This window comes from Emericellopsis atlantica, assembly GCF_019669845.1.
Source record: "Emericellopsis atlantica unplaced genomic scaffold F5Z01scaffold_6, whole genome shotgun sequence".
Lineage (NCBI taxonomy): Eukaryota > Fungi > Ascomycota > Sordariomycetes > Hypocreales > Bionectriaceae > Emericellopsis > Emericellopsis atlantica.
In genome coordinates this window covers 98,377-122,033 of record NW_025764708.1, presented here as the reverse complement: position 1 = coordinate 122,033, position 23,657 = coordinate 98,377, and the positions used below count along the sequence as shown (strand labels likewise).

Below are 23,657 nucleotides of genomic sequence, written 5' to 3'. Positions count from 1 at the left end.
ATCTCAGCCAACTTCACCAAGCAGAAGAAGATGTGCAAGAAAGTATTAGGAGTCTATCTCCAGAACGTACAGTAATGCTAGTCGCAACAAAATAGAAACAGCATTTTTTCCTAATCATGCTTCGCTACCAAGAGATTCAATCATTGTCCCTCCTGACTCATGCAATCATCATCAAGACGTATCGTCTCCCTCCACCTCATCATCAGGGTATAATATCTGCCAACAGCCTCTCTCGGCCACAAATCATGCATCCTAAAAGTCTACAAGCGATGGGTGATCGCCTCGTCCTTTACATGCCGACGCGCTTCTCTTCGTCCGGGTTGAAGAGGCCCTCGCTATGCTGGGCGGTGGGCTGCTCCTTGCCGTTGGACGTCTCGCTGGCGAACGAGTACAGGGGAGGGAAAGGCTCGACATACTGGCGCAGGAGGTTTTTCTTGATGTACCAGGGCAGTTTCTTTGTGTAGTAGCCAGCGTGTTCGCGGTTGCGAACGCTAAAGACGTTGTCGAGCTCCTCCAGTGTGAGGCCCTTGGTCTCGGGGAGCATAAAGTACGTAAAGACGAACCCGATAATGTTCCAAGTGGCGTAGAAGAAGAAACCGCCGTGGTCACCAAAAGCAGCCGAGATATTGGGCCAGGAGAAGGAGATGATGAAGTTGAAGCCCCAGGTGATGGCCGTCGAGGCGGACATGCCAATGTCGCGGAAGTGCAGCGGGAAGGCCTCTGCCGAGTACGTAAACGGCACGGGACCCTCACCAGGCGAGTAGGCCATCATGAAGAGGTACATGCCAGTCGCCACACAGGCCAGCTTGGTGGTGGAGTCTTCGTTGTCGATACCGTCGATCATAAAGGAGCCACCGGTGAACCAGAGGAAGAGGGACATGAGCGGGAAGCTGACGAGGAGGAGGTTTCGTCGCCCAAACGTGTCGATGGTATAGACGGCAGGAATGGCAAAGAGCCAGTTGATCAAACCCCCGCCCATGGATGCGAGCAAGGCCTGGTCCTTGGGGAAGCCAGCGTTCATAAACATGGTTGTGGAGTAGTAGGCGATAACGTTGACACCGCAAAACTGCTGCATGAACTGAATGAAAAGATGGGTCAGTAAAGGTACAAGATTGTAAAGCAGAGACGGGGGCTGCGTACCATGGTAAACCAAGCAGACTGGGCGGCGCGACGGTTGCGGCGAACGGTGAAGAACTCGGTCCACGAGTGGCCATCTTTGTTGGCCTTCTCGACCTCAAGCAGTTTGTAGGCGTAGTACATGTCGCGGGTGGCCTGGATCGGGAGGCGACGCAGGCGTACCATCGACTCGTAGGCCTTGAGGAAGCGGCCCCTCTCCATGTACCAGCGAGGAGACTCGGGGCAGAAATACACCTGCGCCATGACGACCATGGGCGGGATGGCGGTGGAAGCCAGCATCCAGCGCCAGGGAGAGAGCTCGCCAAAAACGGTCACATTGGAGAAGACCACCGAGGCAACAAACCCCAGGCAAATACCAAACGCTGTCCACATTTGCCACATCATGGTGAGAGCGCCACGGATATTCTTGGGGGTGCACTCGGCCGAGTAGACGGGCGTCGTTGACGACTTGGCACCGACTGCGAAACCGAGGGCGAAGCGGGCCACGAGCAGGTTGGCGTACGAGTCGGCCACCGCCATCCAGAAGCCGGTGACCACAGAAATGAAGCAGGAGAAGAAGATGGTGAAACGACGTCCGCCAATCTTATTGAGGATGGGGTTGGACCAGCACCCAAGGAGGGCAGAGCAGAGGTAGGGGGCGCCGTTAAGAAGACCCTGTAAGCTGGGGCTCTTCTCAATGTCGAACTCTTTGTAGTAGAAGACCTGCGCACCGTTGACGGCGGTCTGATCCATGCCCTGAACAATGGCCGATCCAGCGCAGAGCGTGCATAGGAAGTAGAGGGCGAAGGGCTGGTCCCACCTATGCGTCTCCTCGCGGCGTAGGACGGCCTTTTCCTCCTCGCGGATGACATCAATGTGCTCAAAGGCACCGGCCGTGTTGTTGACCTGGGCGAGCAGGGCACCGCGACGAAAGTCCTCACGGCACTGCTCAAAGTCAAAGGGCTTCTGCTTCTTGAAGTTGAGCATGGCCTTTTTGCCCTCGCGCGAGCGGACGGCGTCCTTGTCGTTGTAGAGCTTCTCGTAGAACACGTCGACGTCGGCGAGGATCTCCTCGGTGGTCAGGCCGGCCAGGGGGTTGCGCAGCATGGCAGCCGTCGAGGCCTTTCGGCTGTCTAGGATGGAGCCCTTGCGAGGCTTCTCACCGCTGGCGGTGCCATAGTGGGTGCTGCTCGAGTCGGTGTGCTCGGCGTCTGTGTTGGGGCTGGCCATGATGGGGAGAGATGCCTTGCAAAATCAAGATGGTGTTGGTGGTGGTTTACCTCGCTCGCCTGGCAATCGATGCGAAGGAAGCAGCAAGCCCTCAAAACGGTGCCAGCCCAAGCAGAGAGTCAAATGAGGAGCAACTCGAAGAAAGTGAAGTGACTGATGAAGGAAAGGAGAGAACTGGATGGTGAAGGGTGGGAAACCGCGCAGATATAGGAATTCGGTTCTGGACAGAAGGAAGGTCCAACTTCCAAGACTGGGGGAACCGTGGGGCGTGGAGAAGTGGACCGTGCTCATCATCTCGTTCGAGCGGATGGCCATCCTGGAGCTGGATGCTGTTGATGTTCGATCCTCTCAGCAATGGAAGGCTTAAGAGCTGGAGAAGAGCAACACTGTGCGTGTGTGGTTGACAAGCTAAGACCCGTCCACATGTGCACACACCCCTGACCATGACATGTGTGCCTCCCCCTGTTCCACACACCCCCATTTCGAGCCACCATCGAGGGATCATGATGAGCCGCATGCTGGGACAGTGCACGCGACGGCACAATGGACTGTCTCGCTGGCCGTCTGCCACTGGTTGGCGAAGATGCTGTCTGGTTCATCTTGATGAAATGCTACAGCACCTCGCCGGTTCCCAACAGCGGCGTTGAGCAAACTAGACGGTGGGTTGGGGCTTCTGGATCAACCTTGCCAATTGAACAGTACCGTAGCATCTGGCGATGACCAGCAACGAAATGACGTCGATGGGCCAGCCTCCTCATCCTTCGTCGACAGTGACTGTACAAGCGCTGTCCAGTTTACGTATTGGCATGTTGGTTGGATCCTCTACCCCGGGCCTCAAACGCAAATTGATCTCCTCTATTGCCTCGCCGTGTTCTCTTGAGACTTTGCGGCTGCAAACGCAGTCACTGTCATAAGACGGATAGTGTAGGTAGAAGCAGAACTCGTCTGTTGGCCAGAGCCCATACCTTGAAACGGCTTGCTCCGATGGTTGAATGGCAGACTAGTCAAATATCATACCTACTACGAACCCTTGCTGGTCTCATTCAGACTGTCCGTCCTGTGTCGGGCGACTCTGATGCGCACCACGTTGTGATCAGGTCCACAAGCCAACGGGATGTTGATCTGAGTCTCGATTTCTTTCGAAAATTCTGATGAATTGCGTTCTGCAAAGGACTGCAGTATCCAGTCAGTGGGCGCTGGGCGCGGTCCCCATGTTCACGCCCCCCTAAAATAAGGCCTAAAGTAAGCTTAAAGTCATGCTCCAGCCTATGAGGCGCTAGCGCTTTGGGAGCTGCCTGGGGCCCCGGCAGCTTCAGCGCAGGCTGGTGGAGAATAGCGCGTCATCTACTGGCTGTGCCACAGCCTTAACCCCCGAGGTGGTCTTCGCCCGCATCTTGGCACTCGCCTTGTTCTGCTGCGTGCAGCAACCGTCGTCATTCCTTGCCAGCCAGCCAGTCGAGATGACGTACATCTCCAGCTGGTAGTCTCCCAGCAGACGTTCCAATCTCTGGATTCCTCCCGAGTGAAATATGCTTAATCACCCTAGATTGAAGGATTGAGCTTGAATCCAGGGGAGGAAGAACCAGGTCTGATCTAGTGACCCGCCCTTCAGGGCTCCAACGAACACATCGTGATTTCATGAGCAGATGTGGCCCGTGGGCAAGGGGCGGTGGGGCTTAAACGAGCCCAAGTGAAGAAAACAACAGTATGTACTTGGACGCATTCTCTCGGAATGTCCGTCAGAAAGAAACGGACCCGACCTCTTGTCCAGGCTGCCGCATAATCAAAGCATGCCAAGTACCTAGAGCATATAGTGGGTGGAGGGACGTGTCATCTCACAGTAAGGACAGTGTACGTAGTATCGCTTTCCAAGAAGATACTAGTCAAAGTCGTGCAAGTCAAATCGCAACAGGCCACCCTCACAAGGACAGACAGCTTGGCGTGGAGAATGGAACGAAGTTGGGCCAATCTGGGGGGTCCAGTCCTTCATCGGTCGAGAGAATGCTCTCCCCACGTGTGCATGATATGCTCTGCGCGATTAGCATGTATTTGCTATCTTCGTTCCCCACGATGCCGCTGTTCCTACGTCAAATGTTCTCGTACTTTGAAACGATCGTCAGGGCCTCACCTTTTCTCACCTCCCAACCACTAAAGCGGGTGTGCGCCAAACCATGTGCCTGAGTAGTATCGTGGCTTGCAAATACTGATCTGGAGCCGGTAACCATCTTGAGAGTGTCGGTCCAGGGTCCTCAGTATTCGTGGAAGCCGCCGTCGTATCGCTCTCGCGTCACCCAAAAGTAGGTGACGCTGGGCAGTGCAACTTCCGTCACGAGGCAACCCTCCTCTGCGTGGTGTGAGGTCATTCTCGCCCTCTTCAATTTAAGTTGCATGACCAGGCCCTGGTAAATCCACCGAGTGCCAGAGATCCATCCCTGTGCGTCGCCCGTTGCTCGCTCGCCCCTGTCTGCATGCCGAAACTAGAGCGCGGTGACAGCCAGGGAGTCCGAATTTGGCCACATCAATACCTCACCACATCACAAGCCGTCGCAATTTCTTAACAAGAAGCATTGGAGAGCGATTTCCCCTCGAAGAGGATCTCGCAGGACAAAGATGAGACTGCCTTTTTCTGTTTGCCGTCTGTCCGCATGCCAATGCTGCTGCCTGGTTCTAATGGAGATTGTCCAAGTCCAATGACCCAACCAACTGCGACTTGGACCACCTTTACTGTGCACACAGTGCGCCATATGTGCACGGAGCTCAATTCCAGTCTCCCGCGCAGATGCCGCTGCAGCTCGGGGTATTCTTGTAGGGGTGTGATGCTTAAATGGCTTCCTCGACTGGGCGGATCCTTAGAATGCTTTGCAAGCACTTCATACGCATGCTGAGAATTGGAGGTCAAGACGAGTTGGATAGACAGCCGGCCAAAACGTTGCATTGTTCTTTTTTAGCCATCGAAGGTATTGATGTTGTCCCCTACACGATTGAAGTTGGGCGGCCCCAAGTCGAGTAGTCTTGACCTCTTCATATCAGTAGCCTGCTTCTTTCCCCGTCACCGTGAATCAACAGCACGACATCATACTGCTGGTCTTTTTACATGACAACTGCTAGTGGGAATCTGCACATTGACGGCCCTCCATCATGCACCGCTGGATGCACCGTTTTCTCGGCAACCGACCGCAGTCTGCATTCCACGTCAGCTTTCTCGAAGAACACTTTTTCCAAGATAGGAAGCCAAGGCACGCGACTCGAATTATATGGCTGCCTGCAGTGCTTTTTTAACACCCTGGAGTCGTATTTGGGTCGTTGAACATACTGCCGTGGGCGTGGCGCTAATTAAGGTTATTGGTATGAGCGGGTCGATTTAACCTTAAAATCATAAACAGAGGACCCTAGGTCCAAACTTAAATTGATGTGCCTAGTCTTCCGCAGTACAACGACAGAGACATCAAACAATGGGTTACTACAAATTAACCGAGCCCCTTAAACACTCGTTGAAATTCCTGAATGTCTTGTTAGCAAACATCATCAACGTCAAGTCTGTTGGACTAGTTGTGCCCGCAAAACGTTCAAACAAGGTGTAAACCTTCTGAACCACTCAAATGGTACTTCCAGTCTCATGTCTGCTTCAATTTCTAGTGTTTTCCGTGTTTTTATTGTTTATTAGTTTACTCGGTAACAAGAACAATTCGGCAGAGACACAAAGATATGTGACATATAGGGTAGGTCAGAGGCATAGGAATGTGAACTGTCATTAATCATCTGGCTCGTAGCTGTCCTTCAACATTCAACACTACAAGAGACCCCAATCAGAATGCAGAGCTCTTCAAATGATATGCATTTGCTTACAAAGACTTTGTAGATGACCGTCTGCAACGACGGCCGTCAGCACTTGTGCTGAAGCATAGGGGAGCCCATCGTGGCAACAGTCACGTGAGCACCTGAGCGCGTCACCTTGCAGTCACTCAAGATCGAGGTTGTCTGATCACACTCTGCTGCACTTGATTATTCCGCGCATCTCATGTACCGCACGTGGCTCTCAAGTGCGCCCGAAAGACAACATCGGGCACATTTTGCTCGTCGCCCGCAGCCTTTCGAGATCAACCGCGCCGCACTCGTCTCCTCCTCTCGCAGATCAAACAATGCACATCGGTATTTTGATCCTACCTCGCCTCACATGGCGGCGCTGCAGTCCAACGCAGGACACACTCGGACCCTTAATGGCACGAACGCGCTGTATAAACGCAGGATCTCAAGCCAACATCCACCAATGACCCAACGCGCTCGGCTTTCGGGCGAAGACTCGTCGCATCCAAAGGGACCGTTGCAACGCTTTCACTCTGGCCTCATTTCGCGTCAACTGTCTCCCCCGCTTCCCCGCATGCACGAGCTTGAGCGAGCCGATCTAACCACCATCCTGGCTTTCTCCTGACCAAGGACAGGACACCGTCACACTCCGCATTACGTCGAGTGCCGAGGACTATTTGCTCGCCAGGGGCTAGGGCGGCCAGAGCCCGGGGTCTTCTCAGGCTAATACGGCGCCACCGTCCACCTCTCTTTTTCGCCCTATCTTTGACCCGAGCAGAGATCACGCAGAAGCAGGCCACATGGCAAATCGGTTCGCGAACCCGCAATTGACTTCTTTCAGGCACGGGGGAGTCAGTAGTCTACCCATGGACGGATCAAGATTACAGCACGATGGCCAGAGTATATAACAATGCGGCGCCTGCATGGTTCTGGAGCACGCATCTGTACTAGTCGACGACGAGCAACGCAAAACTGCAGCCTCGACAATGCCACAGCTCAAAGGTGCCCTGATCGCCTTGCTGGGCCTCGTGGGCTCTGCGGCGACTGCGCCGTCAGGATGCACTAGCAACTCAGTCAAGCTGCAATGGGTTGGTGACACGCCCGACTACACTACAGGTACCACCTTTGGTGTACCTTGGCCGCAGGGCAAGTTCAAGCCCAATGACACGTCCTTCAGCATCTCGGGAGGGATGGATATGGAGTCCTGGGTCACCGGGTACTGGCGTGATGGGAGCGTCAAATGGTCCGCCCACGCAATCCCGCCCATCGAAGACGTACAGGACGAGTACACCATCAAGGCGTCTCGCGGATCCACCCTGAAAACTGGCAGTATCTCCGTGGACGACTCGGATTCCGAAGTGACTGTCGACACGGGCAAGATCACCGTCACCTTCCCAAAGGAGGGCAACTCTCTCATCAGCAGCATCCAGACAGCCAGTGGGAAGACGGTCGGTCGGAACGGGAAGCTCATTCTGCACTCTCAATCCACAATTGCCGACGATGCGGCCAGCCGTACCGAGACCTCGATCGACTACTTCAACTTTGAGAGCAACATTGAAAAGGTCGAGGTCAGCAAGGACTCGTCTGTGCGTGCCCTCGTGACGGTGCGCGGCAAGTACCAACTCCAATCCGAAGGCGAGCACGACGACTGGCTACCATTCGTGCTTCGCTTCTATCTCTACTCCGAATCAGACAGCATCCGCGTCATACACTCTGTGGTCTTTGACGGCGAGGCCGACAAAGATTTCGTCTCTGGTCTTGGCATCCGTCTTCAAGTCCCTCTGGCCGAAGAAGAACTGTACAACCGCCACGTCCGGCTGGGTGGTGTTGACGATGGTTCCTCCACGAGGCTGTAAAGGGGATCACTGGCTTGCGAAGAGACCCTGGCGAAGAGGTCAGGTCCGCCCAGTTCGAGGGCAAGGAGACCCCTAACATCGACACCTGGGACACGCGCGTCTCCTCGCGCATGCAGTGGATCCCTGAGTGGAATGACTACAGCCTGAGGCAGCTCACGGCGGACGGTTTCAACCTCAAGAAACGTACCAAGCCCGGTCAAAGCTGGATCGACATCTCGGCAGGCACCCGCTCATCTGGTCTGGCCTATCTTGGCGGCGCTACAGTGGGTGGTCTCGCTGTTGGGCTCCGCGATTTCTACAAGCAGTACCCTTCTGGTCTCGACATATCAAAGGCTGCATCTGACAATGGCGAGATCACGCTCTGGCTGCACAGTCCTGACGCGGAGCCTCTCGATCTTCGTCCTTACCACGACGGCATGGGCTTGGATACGTATGAGGAACAGCTCGATGCCCTTGAGATCACATATGAGGACTATGAGCCTGGCTTCGACACCCCCTACGGCATCGCCAAGACCAGCGAAATCTACATCCACGCCTTCGATGCTACCCCCTCCGCTGAGCGTCTGGGACAACTGAGCAAGCACCTCCAGGCCCCTCCGGTTCTGTACGCCGATCCCAAGCATATTCATGCCACCAAGGGTTTCGGTTCGTACTGGGATCTTGTGGACCGTTCTACCCCTCGGGCTGCGACAATCGAGGACAACATGGCTTTCCTCAACGAGTTCTACCAAGGCCAAGTCGATGAACGTAGCTGGTTCGGTTTCCTGAACTATGGCGACGTGATGCACACCTACGACAATGACCGCCACACTTGGCGATACGACATTGGTGGCTACGCCTGGGACAACTCCGAGCTGTCGCCCGATCTCTTCTTCTGGCAATACTTCCTCCACACGGGCGACGCCAAAGTCTACCGCTTCGCCGAGGCCATGACACGCCACACGGGCGAGGTGGACTGCTACCACATTGGCGACTGGAAGGGCCTGGGAACTCGTCACGGTGTCCTCCACTTCTCCGACAGCGCCAAACAGGGCCGTATCGCGCAACCGCAGTACCGCAAGTACTTCTACTACCTGACAGGAGGCGACGAGCGCGTCGGCGAACTCCTCACCGAGACCCTCGACGCTGACAAGACCTACGGCAAGCTTGACCCCGTGCGCAAGGTGCGCGAGGATGGATGGGTCCCCGAGCCAGGGAAGCCCTTTACCTTTGGCCTGGGCACGGATTGGGGTGCGATGGCCGCTGGGTGGCTGATCGAGTGGGAGCGTCGCGGCCCACGCTGGGAGGAGGCCCGCGAGAAGCTCACCAACACAGCCGCGGGCATCGCCAACCTCACCAACGGCTTCGTCACGGGCAGCGCCACCTACGACATTGATGCGCGCACGCTCACGGCGCCACCCGCGGATCCCAACAACGAGGGCATCGTCGAGGTCTCGCACCTGTCCGCCGTCTTTGGCGCCCCCGAGGTCATCTCGGAAGCCCTGGAGTACTGGGGCGACGACGCACCCGAGGGCTTCAAGGACGCATGGCTGGACTATTGCTACTACTACAGCGCGCCCGCCTCGGAGCAGGAGGAGCGCTACGGCGAGGCGTTTGGGAAACTCAACTTGTACCAGGCCCACATGCGTCTCACGGCGTATTATGCGCAGCAGAAGGATGACAAGGACGTGGCAGTTCGCGCTTGGAAGGAGTTTTACGAGTCGACCGACGGATTTCTTGCGGACCAGGAGTGGGCCATGGAGGAGATCAGTGGTCCAGAGGTCCTACTGCCGATTCACGAGGCTGCGTGGATATCGACGAATGCCGCTGCTCAGTATGGTTTGGCTGGGATCCAGGGGCTGGCATTGGCGAGAGATGCTCTGGAGGAGTACTCGCCGCCATCGTAGTCGACACATCTGGGGTCTGTGTCGTATCAAGTGCTCATTACAGTCTGATCAGATAGTTCGTGAATTGTCATTGTCTGGTCACACTATGCGGAGACTCGTTTATTTGTGTTCAATACCATTGACAACTACTATCTTCCATTCCGAAGAATACTAAAACCCTCAATAATCCCACCTGTCGTCGGCCACAGCCTGGGTGGATGTTGGAGCCTCGTCGTCTTCATCGCCACCAAAGAGTGGAGAGGATCTGCCTTTGAAGGGGTCTTCCTCAGGCAACTTGACAACAGGCCTGATCTTCTTCTTCACCATCTTCTTAACGGTTGGTGAATTTCCAGGTGCCTCAGGCTCAAGTTCCGGCGTGAACGAGTCCGGGGTTTGCATTTCGAACTGCGTGTGTTCACCCTTCCCATTGGTCTCTGGCTTTAGAGTCAACTCTTCGGAAAGTTTCGTGGTGTCTATTTTCTGGGTTAGAATTTGAGAAGCCAACGATGTGCCATACTCACAACCATAAGTCTGTAGACTTTTGATTTCGCAAAGGCATGCTTTGAGGGTGCTCCGCTTCGACTGGCAGAGTTCACGCTCCTGTAGAGAATCCTCACTCTCCCTGACGAGTTGCTCGATGTACTCGTCGGGAGACTCGTCCACAGAATCTCGACTGAGAAGGCTTGGCATCTCTTCCATGAGTTGCGGCTCGATGACGAGCTGTGCCATGTTGTCGATGAAGGTCTTGGCAGCGAGCTGAGACGGGTGAGCTTCCTTTCCCACAATACGTATTCGAAAAACGCGCATTCATAGTCTCCAGACTGTAAGAAAGGGACTGACCTTGAAGTACGCTTCAGAGAAATCGATGGCATCGGAGCTAGCGTTGTTCTCCATGTCGGGGTCGTTTTGATCTTGCAAAAGAGCTTGCAAATCATTCCACGACACAAGATATCCCCCCCCTTCATCTTTTCCAAAGTCGTCGACTATTTTCTTCTTCCAATTAGCCTCACGGCGTTCCTGCTGGATCTTCTGCACGGTATCGGTGAGGTAGTGGTTGTACGTCTGGGGTATACCACTGATGTGTGGTCTGAGTATTTCGCGTGTCTTCTCAGCCATGAGGTCGGTTATCTTGTCCATTCTCTCGTTGATGACACCCCTGATTGCATCCTGTGTCTCCGGGGCTGTCGTTTCTGAGAGAATGTCTTTGATCAGAGAACGCGCATCCGCATCGATACGAACTTGTAGATCGCTAGCCAAGCCTTGCCACGGTTTGCACTGCTCGAGGAAGAGGTCCCCAATGACAAGGGGGTTAAAAGTGCCGCTCAGCTCGCGGCCTTTGTTCCGCCGCATCAGCTCCTTGACCTTTTCCACATAGTCACTGCGATAGATATAGCTGTGGTTCTCGGGTTCATCCGGCATATCCGACCCATCCTCCAGGATGCGACATGTCTTACCATGCTTCAACATGCGCTCCTCAAAGTCCCGGTAGTGTCTCTCAACCGCGGCGCGAAATCGTCTAGCAGCTCCAGCCTCGGTCATGGCATCGCCAAAGAAAGGATCCTTGTAGTAACCCGATGTTGCGGCTTCAGCTAACCGGGTAAAATCTTGACTCACGCGGTTGAGGTACTTTCGGCGCCTGGAAGGACTGCTCCTCGAATCTCCAAGTAGTGACAGGTGCTTCTCGCAGTCTTTGATGCCGGCCGCCACATCGGCCATGAGATCCGGAAGCACAGCCAAGATCTGCTGTCTAAGGATTGACGATAGACGTGGCTTGAGCTGACGGATGCCGAGTTGATCTTGACGCAAAGTAGACCATGGGGGCTTGGACAAGAACTTGCGTTCCGCATCGTCGCGCTGCTGGCTGGTATAATCCCGCTCTGGATAGTCCCGGTTGCGCAAAATGTGCCATCCTAAGCCGCAAATCTTCTTCTTGTTGTGAGCGAGCTCCACAAAGTTGTTCTCGCTTTCCGAGCCTGCATGAAGGGTGTCGGGCTTGGTGATCAGGCCCATTGTGCGCTTTCCTTCGGGGTCGATTTCCGACAACATCTTGGTGACTGACTGAACAGCAATGTCCGACTTGGCTGAGATGACCGCAAGGATAATGCTTCGAGGACGGCTCATGTGTGCCCGTACCATAGAGACGACCTGGTCTCCATCTGACTCGGACTGATTGTTGTCGATACCCGAGAACAGGCCAGGTAGATCAACTATCGTCAGATGGGGCTGATCAGGGGAACAGAGCTCGACTCGGAGAATGTCGTTACTGAAAGCGTTGGTGTCGGAGATCCCCATGGACTCCTTGGCTTCCTCGACGACATTGCTCAACTCCAGAGTGTCCAGATCGATCTTTGGGGAGAAACGGCGCAGCTCTTCCTTTTCGAACTCGCTTCGCTTGGGATCCGGAGTAATAGATGCCACACACGATGTAGTGCCAGTGGTATGGCGCAAGACTACTTCAGTGGCGAAACGGGTGCATAGGTTGTCTTTCGTGGGAAACGACAAGCCAGAGATGGCTTCCAGAACAGAGCTTTTTCCAGAAGACTGATCGCCACATACAATGATCTCAGGTAGATCGACATATTTGGAGATTCCTTGGTGGCGCAATCTGTCGATGAGATCAAAGAGGGCACGATGCTCCGGCGAGCGAAGCGTGCCGATGGCCATGGTGGGTTTGTAATGTATGGTGCAAAGTCCGATATGAAGTGCCAGAAGGACAGAACTTGGAGCATCTATCCAGTCTTATACTTTCTGGATGCATCAAAGAGAAGAAGGTGCTGAGCGTCAGCGCGTCGGGTTGGTACTTTTGAGCGCGGGCGCTTGCATGCGGGAGGCCGGGCAGGCTGTGCTGGCCAAACACAGACATGCAGACGTCGACCAACAGCATAGAACAGTTAGGCATCGACGCATCGTGATGGGACGGCACGAGGCGGCAAGCTGCGAGAAAGTAAGGCGCCAATGTCGTTGCACCTACATGAATGGACATGTAGGCAAGGTTGTGCACGCCACATGAAGTACATGTAGGCAAACGCCATAACAATCACACTGTCTGGATATCTGTGGACATTGGGTGCAAAGGCTACAAGGGAGATGCGTCAAAATGCATTTGTGAATCAAAAGCACAGCTGCATGAGCTGCGCGCAGCCGTGATGCACTTTCATGATAGCTGTGCAGCCCATTGCGTTGCCAGAATCCTGGCGATCCGTTTGCCCAAGCCAGGCATTAACAGCTATTGGGACTGAAGGGTGGTGTCTGTGAAAGGTCGCAAACTATGTTAGTTTAGCGGCCGTTCTGGTCTGTGGTTATGGACAGAAGGCTTGTAGGTGTGGAATCATCTTTGCCTTTCCATCACAGTCCAGGTACTATCATGTGCAAAGCTTGGTCTCGGCCCTTTTGCACTTACTCGTACTTCTACGACTTGTAAAACGTAGAAGATAATTAGAAGATGATACCCAAAACCCCAGTCTGCATTGAGATGTTCCCAGTACCGTTACACTTGCTGTGTTCGAAGCTGTCGTACGGATGGAGTACAGCATGAAATGACAAGGGGGAGAGCACATATTGATGTCGAAATATTCTAGACCTTTAAAGTGGCATTAGCCCAGCGCAACGCACTCCACCGTCTGTGTAGTGAAGTATGGGGATGTCCGCGCGGTTGTCTAGCCATGCCGACCCCTGAGCCAAAGATCGGCAACCTTCATCGGACACTCTATTTTGACAAGTCAGCGAGAGAGAGCGAACCCCCCGCTCAATAAAAAGACTACCCAGCCCAAGGGCAAACATGTTCTCACTCGGACGAGAAGGCTCTGTGTGCAGACTGGGCTTGCACAATCTACTAAGACTAGTCACGTGCACTGACGACTGCAATATGAGAGTCAATATTCATTCATTCATCTCGTCGCAACAGATCATTCCTCGCTTGCTAAACTCATCACGTCATCCAAGCTTAAACCTTAAACGTCGACGGCGCCACGCTTCTCGCACTGCTCGGCACGGCCATGCTCCTCCTCGGCCTGCCTCTGCTTCTCGTCGATCACCTCGTCCTGGGCATCGGCGTCCTTGTTGCCGTACAGACCGATCCTGTACCAGGGGAGGTCGAACAGCCTGTCCATGGACTCGAGGGTACGGCCCGAGGTCTCAGGGACGAACAGCCAGACCCAGAGGCCACCGACAAAGGTGACGGCGGCAAAGCACCAGAAGGTACCCTTGGGCGAGATGCCGCCGGCGCTGACGGGCAGCAGCATGTTGGGCACAGCACGCGAGTTGCCGTACTGGTTGGCAAAGTGGAGCGTCATGGACCACGAGGTGGCCAGGGCACGGATGCGGAGAGGGAACAGCTCGGCGGTCAGGAGGTACTGCATCGTGTTCCAGCCGAGCGCCCAGCCCATTCCGGAGATGTAAATCATGGCAATCGCGCCGCGGCTCGCGGGCTTGAGGCTCTCGGAAAGAACCCAGCTGTCGTCGACGCCGAGCTTGGGGGCAGCAGTGAGGAAACTGGCGACGTAGATCATAGAGACGCACTGGAGGGTGATGCCGATAAGCAAGGAGCGCTTTCGGCCAATGACATCGACCAGGAACAGGGCACAGCTAATAGCAGCAATGAGCTTGACGATACCAAAGACAGCGGTCACCAAGAGTCCCTCGCTCTCGCCGGCAACACCGATGAGGGCGAAGAGGTCCTGGGCGTAGAGGGTGATGGAGCCAGCACCAGACCACTGGGAGAGGAACTGGACCATGGAGGCCAACCACAAGCGGTAGAGGTTGCTCTTGTTCAGGAACATCTCCTTGAGCTTGCCGGCCCAGCCGACGCCGCGGGTGGCCTCCTTCTCCATCTCGTGAGCGTTGACGATTTCCTGGATGCAGTTGCGGACGTAGTCGCCGCTGGGATCCTGCTTGCGGAGCTTGCCCAGGGACTCGGCAGCCTTGTCGATCTTACCCTGCTTGACGAGGAAGCGAGGTGACTCGTATTGGAAGAAGGACAGGATGAAGGCAATGCCGGCAAAGATAATGTGCAAACTGGTGGGCACGAGCCATTGCTTGTGGCTCTCGCTGGAGATGTGAAGATGGGCACCGTAGTTGGCGAAGTAGGCAAGCACGATTCCGATGTACACCTATGAGATTGTCAGTGTCACGTTCAGAGAACGGGCGATGCGCGCAGGTAGACTCACAGCACCGGTGAAGAAACAGGTGCAAACACCACGGACGGAGGCGGGAGCTACTTCGGCCAGGTAGATGGGACCGACGACAGGCGTCATGCCAACGCCGAGACCAGCAATGAAACGACCGGCATAGATGCCACCAAGGTTGCCCTTGACGCCCGTGATCATGAAGATGGCAATGCCAACAGCCCAGATAGTCGTCAGAACACGCGTGGCCCAGATACGGCCAATGCGATCGCAGATAGTGAAAGCAATGAGAGCACCTCCGACGGAACCAATCTGCACCATGGCCGAGACGTTGGCCTTGATGTTGGCCTGCTCGACGGTCGAGAAGGAGTCATAGTTGATGGCCTCCTGGAAATCGTGTGAGTTGAAGGCACCGGTGATCAGGCCCTCGTCGATACCACGGGCGGCACCGAGCAGGCCGAAGGAGACAACAGCGAACCACAGGCGCCAGTTGAAAGCGCCTTCGGGCTCGCCGGTGTTCTTCAGGCGGAAGATGTTGACGGGCTTCTTGACACCACCAGCCATGTTGACGGTTCTGTGAGACAAGTGGGCAAAAAGGTGAATGGAGGGAAGGTAGCTCGGACACCAAAGGGGAGATGATCAGTTGGGAGGAACAGATCGGCTGGTCTTATATACCCAAGAGAGTGCCACGAGGCGAGCGCCAGTCAACGCAAGTTATTAGGCACCACGCAGGCTCCCTCCCTCCCCCGTTCGCTTACACACCCCGTACGGGGTCCCAGCGAACCCCTCACGGAATGTCGTTTTCTCCATGGGAGCAGCGTATAAGTCTAAATCCTCCCCAGGATTGCTGCATGAGGTCCAATCATAGATGTCGGGATTACTGCCATGGCCACCAGTGGCGCCACAAAGCTTGGAGAAACAGTGGTCGTCTTGTGGACTACTCCGCGGGACTCCCCTACGGAGGTCGGGATATTTGGAGAACTAAACCATCCGGGGCAATAAACCGCGTGGATTGGCCTGCGCCACTGGAGTCGGTTGAGATTAAGCATCAAAGTTTGGGGAGTCTCCGAGCACGCCGCCGCTTGGTCCTGCCCACAAGGCGGACGACGAGACCACCTTCAACGACGTCCCCGCTCGGGAAAAGAGGATCTCGGTCAGTTTCCGTCGGTAGTCGCATTTGAAGATGGGTGCGTTGTTTGATTTTGATGGAGACATGGCGCCAGGAACCGCAAAGTTCTGACTTGGGCCAGGGGAGCCGCCGCAACGCGGACGGGAGGTATGAGCGCGTCCCCCGCGACGTCGTGAAGCTCTGCAAACGCAGCTGGTTCTTCATGAAGAGTTTGCGTGTTGCGAAAACTGCTTTCTCGCCTTCCGAGTAGACTGGTGGAGGGCCCTGTAGTGATCTGCACAAAGACAACCACAAAGCTTGACAATCGAAACTCAATCCGGCACATCTCGAAGCAAGACGAGTCCTTCCATTGCTTGGCATGGAAAGCTGAACCCATCAATATTTCTGTCGCCTTCAAATCCGTCAGAATTCCGGCAAAGACGGCACGTTTTGCGCGGCGGATGTGTCCATAATTCCCGGCTGTGACGGCACAGCGAGGAGCTGACGTTGCTCCACATTCGACTACCGATGCGCAACGACGCCATGCGAGTGTTGTCTGTTCTAGCGACAGCCAACGATGCCGACAAAGGCATGTTCGCAGGTATCAAAGAACCCAGACTAGACGGACGTCTGAGATGAGGTCTAGTACTCAGAAAAGTGCAAATCTGGTAGCTTGTCTGCTAGATATGGCATGCCACATCTCAGTCTCGCGTGCAGATCCATTACCCGCTTGGGGTGGGCAGCCAGTGGATCGCGAGATTCGAGAACGGCGCCCTGACACGAGCACGTCGGGGCCGTCGGGCAGTCTCCGGTATCTCGCTCGGATTTCTCGCGGACATCTCGCAGATATCGTGGTACTTCTCGTAGACCGAGACAAGTTCCTCGCGCCAACGCCAGACGACACGATACCCAACATTCCAGGACCCTCGTAACGCAGCATGATGGTGTTGGGGGAAACGATTGCGAGATTGGGCTGGTCCTTCCAGCAGAGTTTGACATGACTAGCCGTCATACTGACAAGTGTTGCGTCAAGGCGTTCCCCGGCCATCTAAACTGCACCTGTGCTCCGTGGTTCTCACCAATATCTTGCCCAAATTTCGTACTCTTCTTTGGTACCCTTGAACTCAAAAGGCATCTCGACAATGTCCTGAAATCCTTCCTCCAGACGAGGTTCCTTGTGTCGGGAGGCGAATCCACTGAAAGCCATTGGCGGCAGGCCTGATCGACCTTCGCGGTTCAGGACCTTGTTCTGTGACCGGACAGCATCGTTGTGCTGAGCAACGTGTATCGGCGTCTTGAACCACACACATCGAATCGGCACCTTGGCTTTGCGAGCCACCTCGACCCAAACGGCTCTGGTATCGACATCTGCATTTGTATTGTCTTCTCCGGGGTCAGTACGTATCGCCGGTGTGTTTCGTTCCAGTGAACGTACCTATCGCGACGGACTCGCCGTCTTGGAGATACTCCTGCGCGACCTTGACACATCTATCTCGGCTCTTCAGAATATCCTGGTTGATCCGCTCGTAGCCAAGTGGCTGGAGATGCGTCCAGAAGAACGTACTCTTGCCAGCACCCGGCGGACCGCAAAAGAGGACAATGTCCTGTTTGTTGGCCTTCTCAAACACCCTTTGCTCGGCAGCTGCACCGTTCTCGACAAACGAATAGCTCGCCAGATCAAAATCTCTTACAAACTCACGGGGCTTCTCCCCCAAAAAGAACTCCTCCGGTGTCTTGTATTCAATGCCCACATTGTGCGCAAAGTTGCGGTCCGAGCAGCTGAAATCCTTCTTCGCAGCAACAGCGCCCGTGCTGGGGTTTGCTACGGAGGCGACTCGACCACCGGCGTCGCCCACAAAGATACTCGCACCAAGATCAATCTCGTCCTCGGGAATGTCGTAATCATCGCACAGCTCTTTCCACATGCCCAACCTGGGCTTGCGGTACATATCCTTGGCTGTGGCTGCGTAAATAGTAGTTGGCAGATCGAGGTGATTCAGGACGCTGTTGCACTTGAGCTTAAAGTCGGATACCCGCTTCTGCGCTCCGGCCTTGGGTCCCTTGTGGTTGGCATCGAAGTGAAGCGTAAGCCCGGCCTGGTTTGACAATATGACGACCCGGTATCCCTCCTCCTCATACATCTGCCGTAATCTGCCAGGGACCTGGTTGCTCCACCATTTCCAGTCAGTGGCACCGTTCGCATGTGTCTTCCCCGACGCCGTCGTAATCAACGTGGAGTCCAGGTCAAATGCCGCGATTTTTCGCCTGACTTTTGTCTTGTCCTCAGCTTGCTCTGGCTCGTATCTACCCACGAGCAGCGTTGCAGGGGAATCGTCGTCAGGCGCTCGCTCTGTCCATAATGTCCGTTCTTTCGGTTTCTGGGATGCAGGTGTGAAGAAGCTTGCAACAGCGCTCTCTTGCGTCCTGTCAGCGTGGCTGTCACTGGCAGAAGCTTGGGAGGAACCGCCTACTGGTCGTGCCGCTCTGCACTTTGCGCTTGAGAGGCGGCGGGGAAATGGGCGCGTCTGACGCTTTGCGCTTAGGAGATGGCGGTGACATATCGGAGACGATACTCGAAACATTGAAGGTCTAGGTGGTCACAAAGGCAAGTTGTATGTCTAGAGTTGTGAACTTGTGGTTCAGACTTTCTGGGGCGACGTGAAATCGCCGGCGCGGTTAAGAGTGGAGGCTGCTGAGGGCGGGCCGCGCCTGCCTAGGGAAACGCGAAGTCACGTGCTCTAGACTAGACTGAACCTTGAGCTGCTGGCATCTTAAAGAACGAGCCGAATTCTTTTTGTGAATCACCATCTGCTCACTGCTTCCGCCTTACCTTACACCTACGCGACTGCAAAGCTGCTTTTTTTCTTCCTGAGACCAGGCTCGATCGTCGCAACCCGACCCCGCACAAGATGTACGAGTTGTTTCTCACAGCGCTCATCGAAGAGGGCGATCTTGGAGCTGCCCTCTCTGTCCTCAGCGGCATCTGCGGCATGCAGTCATGGCATTCCATCCAGCGCATACTCTACTTCCAATGTGCCTCAGCAACTGGCCGACCAGCCGGGTTTCAAAACTACAAGAGCCTCGACAAACCTCTCCGACGTGACACTGAATGGTTCCTCAAGGAGCTCAACGCCGCGCTGAGCCGGCAATCCTTCATCATGCAAGCCCGGTACGACGTTGTCAAGGATCGCGACATGGGTGCCGACGCAAAGGAGATGGACTTTGACGCCATGTCGGGCATCCTGAGGTGGACGGAGTTCCCGTCGGTGCCGCAGGGTAGGCCGCACATCACGCACAGGAAGAAGATCGAGCTGTGGGAGCAGAAGAAGATTTGGTCGCTCATGGCAGACAACAACTGCATGTTCAAGACAGAAGTGATTGACGAGTGCTATCGCTTCTACCGCGACGATGTTGAATTCTGTCTGACACGGCAATTCTTCCTCCGACCGATCGAGGACTACACCCCCGTGGAACAGCGCCAGGGGCCCACCGCGCCGCCAGTCAGCCAGCTCCCCGCCTTCGAGGACCTCACACCCGTGGACGCCCAGAACCGCTGGGTGCTGCAGGTCAAGGCACACGTCATGAAGGAGAATGATCTCGAGGCGTCGAGGAAGGCGCAAGGGCAGCTGGAGGGGATCCGGGCTGAGCTGGAGGGCGTCTTTGACTTCAAATCCATTGATCGCAAAGTGCACGATACCAGAGTCGCCCAGCCGCAACAGAACATCCAAGTGCTGCCGCAAAGGGTCACGCTAGGAAAGGTCTAGCCATAACAGTTCAGAGGATGGACTTTGGTCTCGTTTGGCTGACAAAGATAACTATTAACAGGGTTGGGTCAACTTGGAATCAGCCTAGGCCAGACCCAGGGCCTCCAACACATCAGTCACGCCGAGCGCATCTTCAATGGATGTGATGGCTCCCCCTGTGGTCTCGTCCAAGAACTCATTCACGGCAGTGACGCCCATGCCGTCCTCCAGCATGGCGATAGCCTCACCAATGGCCTGTACGGTGCCTGGCTCAGCGCCGTCCTCCAGGAGGCCAAGAGCATACTCGGCAAAAGTAACGCCGAGGGCGTCCTCAAGCTAAGGCGTGTCAGTCTTGATGCATCGTTTCTACTGGATCCCTGACAAGGTCGTACCTTGGTCAGACCACCCCCGAGGAGTTCGTCGAGCTTCTCGGTGACCTCTGTGACACCGAGGCCAGCCTCAAGCTCGGCAATGACGTTGCCAACGTCGGTGATCAGAGATCGTTTTTCGGCTTCTTTTCGATATCAGTGTCTGCATCGCAAAACAGCAATATTCGACTCACGCAAGGGCACGGCAAGAGCGGCGCCGACAAAGGCGAGACTGGCGACAATGGCGAAGCGCATGTTGACTCGTTGGATGGGGTTGTGCTTGGTGAAGGACTCGAATATGAGCTGGATGATTCAATCGCTGACGGCACGAACTTGGACAGCTCTTTATAGACGCGCTCCGTGGTCCGTTACTCAATGACTTCATCCCATCTACGCCAGAGCTGATATCTTCCCTCGCGCCTCATTTCCCGGAAACCACCATTGCCGAGCATCAGCGCAGATCACCAGCCGTCCTCGACGTAGCTTATCTTGAGGAATCGCACAGCCGATATCCCACGGTACCGGCTGCTGGGGCCATCAGGGGATCTGCGGTTGTTCGTGAGGCCGAACCGTCCGATGGGTGCACCACCTGAACGAACGGCTGTGTGGTCTTATGGATGTGTGGGTGGGTTGTTGAAGATCATTGCGCCATACGGCCTTGAATTAAGCATAGCTAGGATGCTCATTTAAAGTTCCGAAAAGGTTACATCTGACATTTCATTACGTATCGCCCTGATATCACGGTCTATCTAATCATCGGAGGCCTTAGCGGCAGCTGATCCCCCGTGCATCGCCACAAGAGGCAGTCGTCCACGCCGATCTTGCGGTGTCAACTGCCCTCAACGTGGGAGCGATGCGTGACAGATAAGATAAATGACATGCGGGAAACAATCTGTGCGATTTTGGTGACCAAACACTTTCATGGTGACAGACGGTGCATCAAATGAGTGTGGCTACCTACCCTAGACAGTTGCACCTCGGCCTGACATTAGTACGCAGTCACTGATGCAAGTCTTTGATACGGCCTCCTCACTTATTATGTAACAGATATCTCAGTCATAGCCGTGTTTCTATTGTATTGGGATTGTCATGTCTAGAATTTAAGGGTCACGCTGATCGTAACCAGAATGCCTTGGGTTTATGTTTAGTGTCCAACATTTCTTCTCGACTACAAGGAACAAGGTAATGTGACACGGTGGTGGCCCCTGAATATACGGATGTCTCCCTTACATGGCTAACTGTAACGGATAACTGTAACCTGGAGCGAGATTGGGGAAGCGAACTTATATACGGAGTTTTGTCGTCGTCGACAACGGAGTTTCGGCGATGCCCGATGCGCATCCCAAACAAATGACGCAATGGCTTGGTGCCAGGTTCATGTTACTATAAATCTGCCAAAACCTCAAGAGAGCCATTCAGGAATCGAAACGATAATGTCGAACCAAGGCCACTGCAATTGCGAGAGTATCAAGGTGACGCTGGACCCGGAGCTGCAGAAGAACACTCTATCATGTTTTTGGTAAGTACTTGGGTGAGGTGTCTCCTGTCTTCAGTGCTTCGACAAGACGTGCGGGATGCACGCTGAGCTGGACTTGATACTGACATTGTACAAGCTCAAACTGTCAGAGAGCGGGTGGCCGTGCGTAACGACACATTCAGCCCGCCGCACCTGTACACTAATCTGGTCCAGTCTTTGCACCAAACTACGTCGTGGACGAGGAGCAGGTTCAGATCCATGACACAAGGGGCACGCTCAAGACCTTTATTGCGAACGCGAATTCGGGCAACAAAGTTGATGTTGGTCGCCCTGATATTCCCTGCTGTTGTTCTTGATTCAAGACCTTTGGAATACTAATATCCTGCACAGCGCTCGTTCTGCGGCGACTGTGGTAGTCCCGTGGTGACCCGAACCCCTACCTTCCCAGGCAAGGCCATCATCAAGGCTGTCCTGTTCGACACGATTGCTGCACCAGCTCAGGAGATCTTCACGCACCGTCGCCCTCAGTGGCAGAAGGCCGCCGATAGCGCCGAGCAAGGTTGAGCGCTACCATTTATGGCATGTACAGTCCCAAACGGGGATAGAGGGAGGTTCACTATCTTCAGGTTGTTGGGCGCCCCGACGCTGCGATCATACAGCTCACACTTGTCGTCGTCTACAGCCAACATACATATTGTGAATACGACCCTGAGTGACGCTGGAAGCAGACCCCTGAAGACGGACTCAACATGCGGCACCCATGAACCAAGCATTAAGCATTATAGTTCTTGGACAAGCTACCATGACTGAAGCGGACACCGGCGACCAGTTGTCCTCTTTGACCCTCAATCGAGATATGCCCGCTCTCTGTCGTCCAATTATGTTCCATCCAATTGTCAGACTAGGCAATTCTCCGTGGTGGGCGTGCTTGTTCAAGCATCTGTGCAGCCCTCAATAACCCACACCCATACACAAACCAAGCTTGCACTTACAGAGTCAAACAACGGTCCCACAAGAAGCTGATGACTCCCCCGCGAAAGTGGCTCGATGCTCAAAGGACAATCAAATCGCTTGCGTTCTGGGCACCCATGGCCCAAGCCTAATGTGCCTCGAACTAATAGGCTTCGACCAAGTATGCGACCACTGTCCTGTAGGACTGACGGCATCAGCCTCTGCTCATGTCGGAGAGAGATATCGCTGCCAATCGCGGGGTTTCGGGCGATTGATTATCACGCCACGTAGATCTTAATTCGCGATGATTCGAGGCGTCTACGGATATTTTTATCCACCCGAGGATTGGAATGGCCTGGGCACATGCATCTAGCGTTGCGACATCTCAGCATAGGAGGGACCACCTTAGGTGCTCATGATCAGGAGATTGGGGGGGGGGGGGGGGGGGGGCAGTCGGACTTGATGTTCATTAATACAATTGCAAAGACAACCATTTGACTTGCTCCAGTCGTAAATAGTGCAGTCTGGAACGCTCACACAATGAGTGATCTCGAGTGTGACCGACTACTATTGGTAGCTGTGGACCTCTAGCTAGAGTTGGAGACACCAGAAGCGCCATTGACGATAACCTGCCCGACTGCTTGCTGCAACAGAGCTGTGTCCAGACTCGGAGATCTACCCATCGTGCATACCTTACCCAACCCCCGCAAAAGCATCGGGGGGTCATCCGCCTCGTGGCGTGACTTTTTGCTCCGACGCACCTCGCATCCAATCCCTCCGCATTCCCACGTGGTAGGATCGCCCCAGGCCCTGCTGCGCTGGAATGTGGACTCACCCACACGACAGACTGACGACTCCAGATCAGCAATCGGCACGACCGGAGATGTGAATGCGAGAGGTTACCGTATGTACGGAACCAGGCTGATGGTTTGCTCTGATCAATGGGCAGCACACGTGGCCGGGTGTGTGTGCAGCGGGCTGTGACTTGGCTTTTACTATCGGTACGTGATGGGAAT

The 23,657-nt window shown here is 54.8% G+C and overlaps 8 protein-coding genes across 8 annotated transcripts; 3 read left to right on the top strand and 5 right to left on the bottom strand.

The window, feature by feature from the left end:
* Positions 1-64: 64 nt before the first annotated feature.
* Positions 65-2,346, bottom strand: F5Z01DRAFT_719609 (plastidic glucose transporter 4; the record flags this gene model as incomplete). The annotated part of the gene is made up of 3 exons (XM_046266559.1): positions 65-1,078; positions 1,141-2,079; positions 2,167-2,346. 3 exons carry the CDS (start codon positions 2,344-2,346, stop codon positions 290-292), a joined length of 1,908 nt encoding a protein of 635 aa, XP_046120474.1. The 3' UTR covers positions 65-289.
* Positions 2,347-7,136: 4,790 nt separating this feature from the next.
* On the top strand, positions 7,137-9,957 carry F5Z01DRAFT_741921 (uncharacterized protein; the record flags this gene model as incomplete). Its single annotated transcript, XM_046266862.1, has 2 exons — positions 7,137-7,976; positions 8,000-9,957. The coding sequence occupies 2 exons, from the start codon at positions 7,137-7,139 to the stop codon at positions 9,890-9,892; spliced, it is 2,733 nt and encodes a 910-aa protein (XP_046120473.1). The 3' UTR covers positions 9,893-9,957.
* F5Z01DRAFT_648633 (P-loop containing nucleoside triphosphate hydrolase protein) lies at positions 9,958-12,645 on the bottom strand. Its single transcript, XM_046263043.1, has 3 exons — positions 10,712-12,645; positions 10,393-10,627; positions 9,958-10,344 (listed from the first exon to the last, which is right to left on the bottom strand). Exons 1-3 carry the CDS (start codon positions 12,533-12,535, stop codon positions 10,052-10,054), a joined length of 2,352 nt encoding a protein of 783 aa, XP_046120472.1. The 5' UTR covers positions 12,536-12,645; the 3' UTR covers positions 9,958-10,051.
* Positions 12,646-13,821: 1,176 nt separating this feature from the next.
* Positions 13,822-15,558, bottom strand: F5Z01DRAFT_671804 (MFS quinate transporter; the record flags this gene model as incomplete). The annotated part of the gene is made up of 2 exons (XM_046264737.1): positions 13,822-14,979; positions 15,037-15,558. The coding sequence occupies 2 exons, from the start codon at positions 15,556-15,558 to the stop codon at positions 13,822-13,824; spliced, it is 1,680 nt and encodes a 559-aa protein (XP_046120471.1).
* Positions 15,559-17,105: 1,547 nt separating this feature from the next.
* F5Z01DRAFT_477249 (polynucleotide kinase 3 phosphatase-domain-containing protein) lies at positions 17,106-18,836 on the bottom strand. Its single transcript, XM_046260040.1, has 3 exons — positions 18,574-18,836; positions 17,538-18,518; positions 17,106-17,485 (listed from the first exon to the last, which is right to left on the bottom strand). The coding sequence occupies exons 1-3, from the start codon at positions 18,659-18,661 to the stop codon at positions 17,178-17,180; spliced, it is 1,377 nt and encodes a 458-aa protein (XP_046120470.1). The 5' UTR covers positions 18,662-18,836; the 3' UTR covers positions 17,106-17,177.
* Positions 18,837-18,848: 12 nt separating this feature from the next.
* F5Z01DRAFT_477133 (mediator complex, subunit Med18) lies at positions 18,849-20,091 on the top strand. The gene has a single exon (XM_046260038.1). It carries the CDS (start codon positions 19,012-19,014, stop codon positions 19,864-19,866), a length of 855 nt encoding a protein of 284 aa, XP_046120469.1. The 5' UTR covers positions 18,849-19,011; the 3' UTR covers positions 19,867-20,091.
* Positions 19,909-20,894, bottom strand: F5Z01DRAFT_477164 (uncharacterized protein). Its single transcript, XM_046260039.1, has 3 exons — positions 20,408-20,894; positions 20,238-20,359; positions 19,909-20,181 (listed from the first exon to the last, which is right to left on the bottom strand). Exons 1-3 carry the CDS (start codon positions 20,466-20,468, stop codon positions 19,951-19,953), a joined length of 414 nt encoding a protein of 137 aa, XP_046120468.1. The 5' UTR covers positions 20,469-20,894; the 3' UTR covers positions 19,909-19,950.
* Positions 20,895-21,646: 752 nt separating this feature from the next.
* On the top strand, positions 21,647-22,254 carry F5Z01DRAFT_634124 (Mss4-like protein; the record flags this gene model as incomplete). Its single annotated transcript, XM_046262024.1, has 4 exons — positions 21,647-21,732; positions 21,827-21,852; positions 21,904-22,010; positions 22,081-22,254. The coding sequence occupies 4 exons, from the start codon at positions 21,647-21,649 to the stop codon at positions 22,252-22,254; spliced, it is 393 nt and encodes a 130-aa protein (XP_046120467.1).
* Positions 22,255-23,657: the final 1,403 nt, after the last annotated feature.

Coding starts and splice junctions, on each gene's coding strand:
- F5Z01DRAFT_477133 (XM_046260038.1), top strand. CDS start 19,012: ATGTACGAGTTGTTTCTCACAGCGCTCATCGAAGAGGGCGATCTTGGA.
- F5Z01DRAFT_477249 (XM_046260040.1), bottom strand. CDS start 18,661: ATGTCACCGCCATCTCCTAAGCGCAAAGCGTCAGACGCGCCCATTTCC. Junction 18,519..18,573: donor AGTGCAGAGCGGCACGACCA/GTAGGCGGTTCC, acceptor ACAGGACGCAAG/AGAGCGCTGTTGCAAGCTTC. Junction 17,486..17,537: donor CGGCGAGTCCGTCGCGATAG/GTACGTTCACTG, acceptor ACCCCGGAGAAG/ACAATACAAATGCAGATGTC.
- F5Z01DRAFT_477164 (XM_046260039.1), bottom strand. CDS start 20,468: ATGCGCTTCGCCATTGTCGCCAGTCTCGCCTTTGTCGGCGCCGCTCTT. Junction 20,360..20,407: donor CGCTCTTGCCGTGCCCTTGC/GTGAGTCGAATA, acceptor GATATCGAAAAG/AAGCCGAAAAACGATCTCTG. Junction 20,182..20,237: donor TCGGGGGTGGTCTGACCAAG/GTACGACCTTGT, acceptor GACACGCCTTAG/CTTGAGGACGCCCTCGGCGT.
- F5Z01DRAFT_648633 (XM_046263043.1), bottom strand. CDS start 12,535: ATGGCCATCGGCACGCTTCGCTCGCCGGAGCATCGTGCCCTCTTTGAT. Junction 10,628..10,711: donor TCTCTGAAGCGTACTTCAAG/GTCAGTCCCTTT, acceptor CACCCGTCTCAG/CTCGCTGCCAAGACCTTCAT. Junction 10,345..10,392: donor AAGTCTACAGACTTATGGTT/GTGAGTATGGCA, acceptor CCCAGAAAATAG/ACACCACGAAACTTTCCGAA.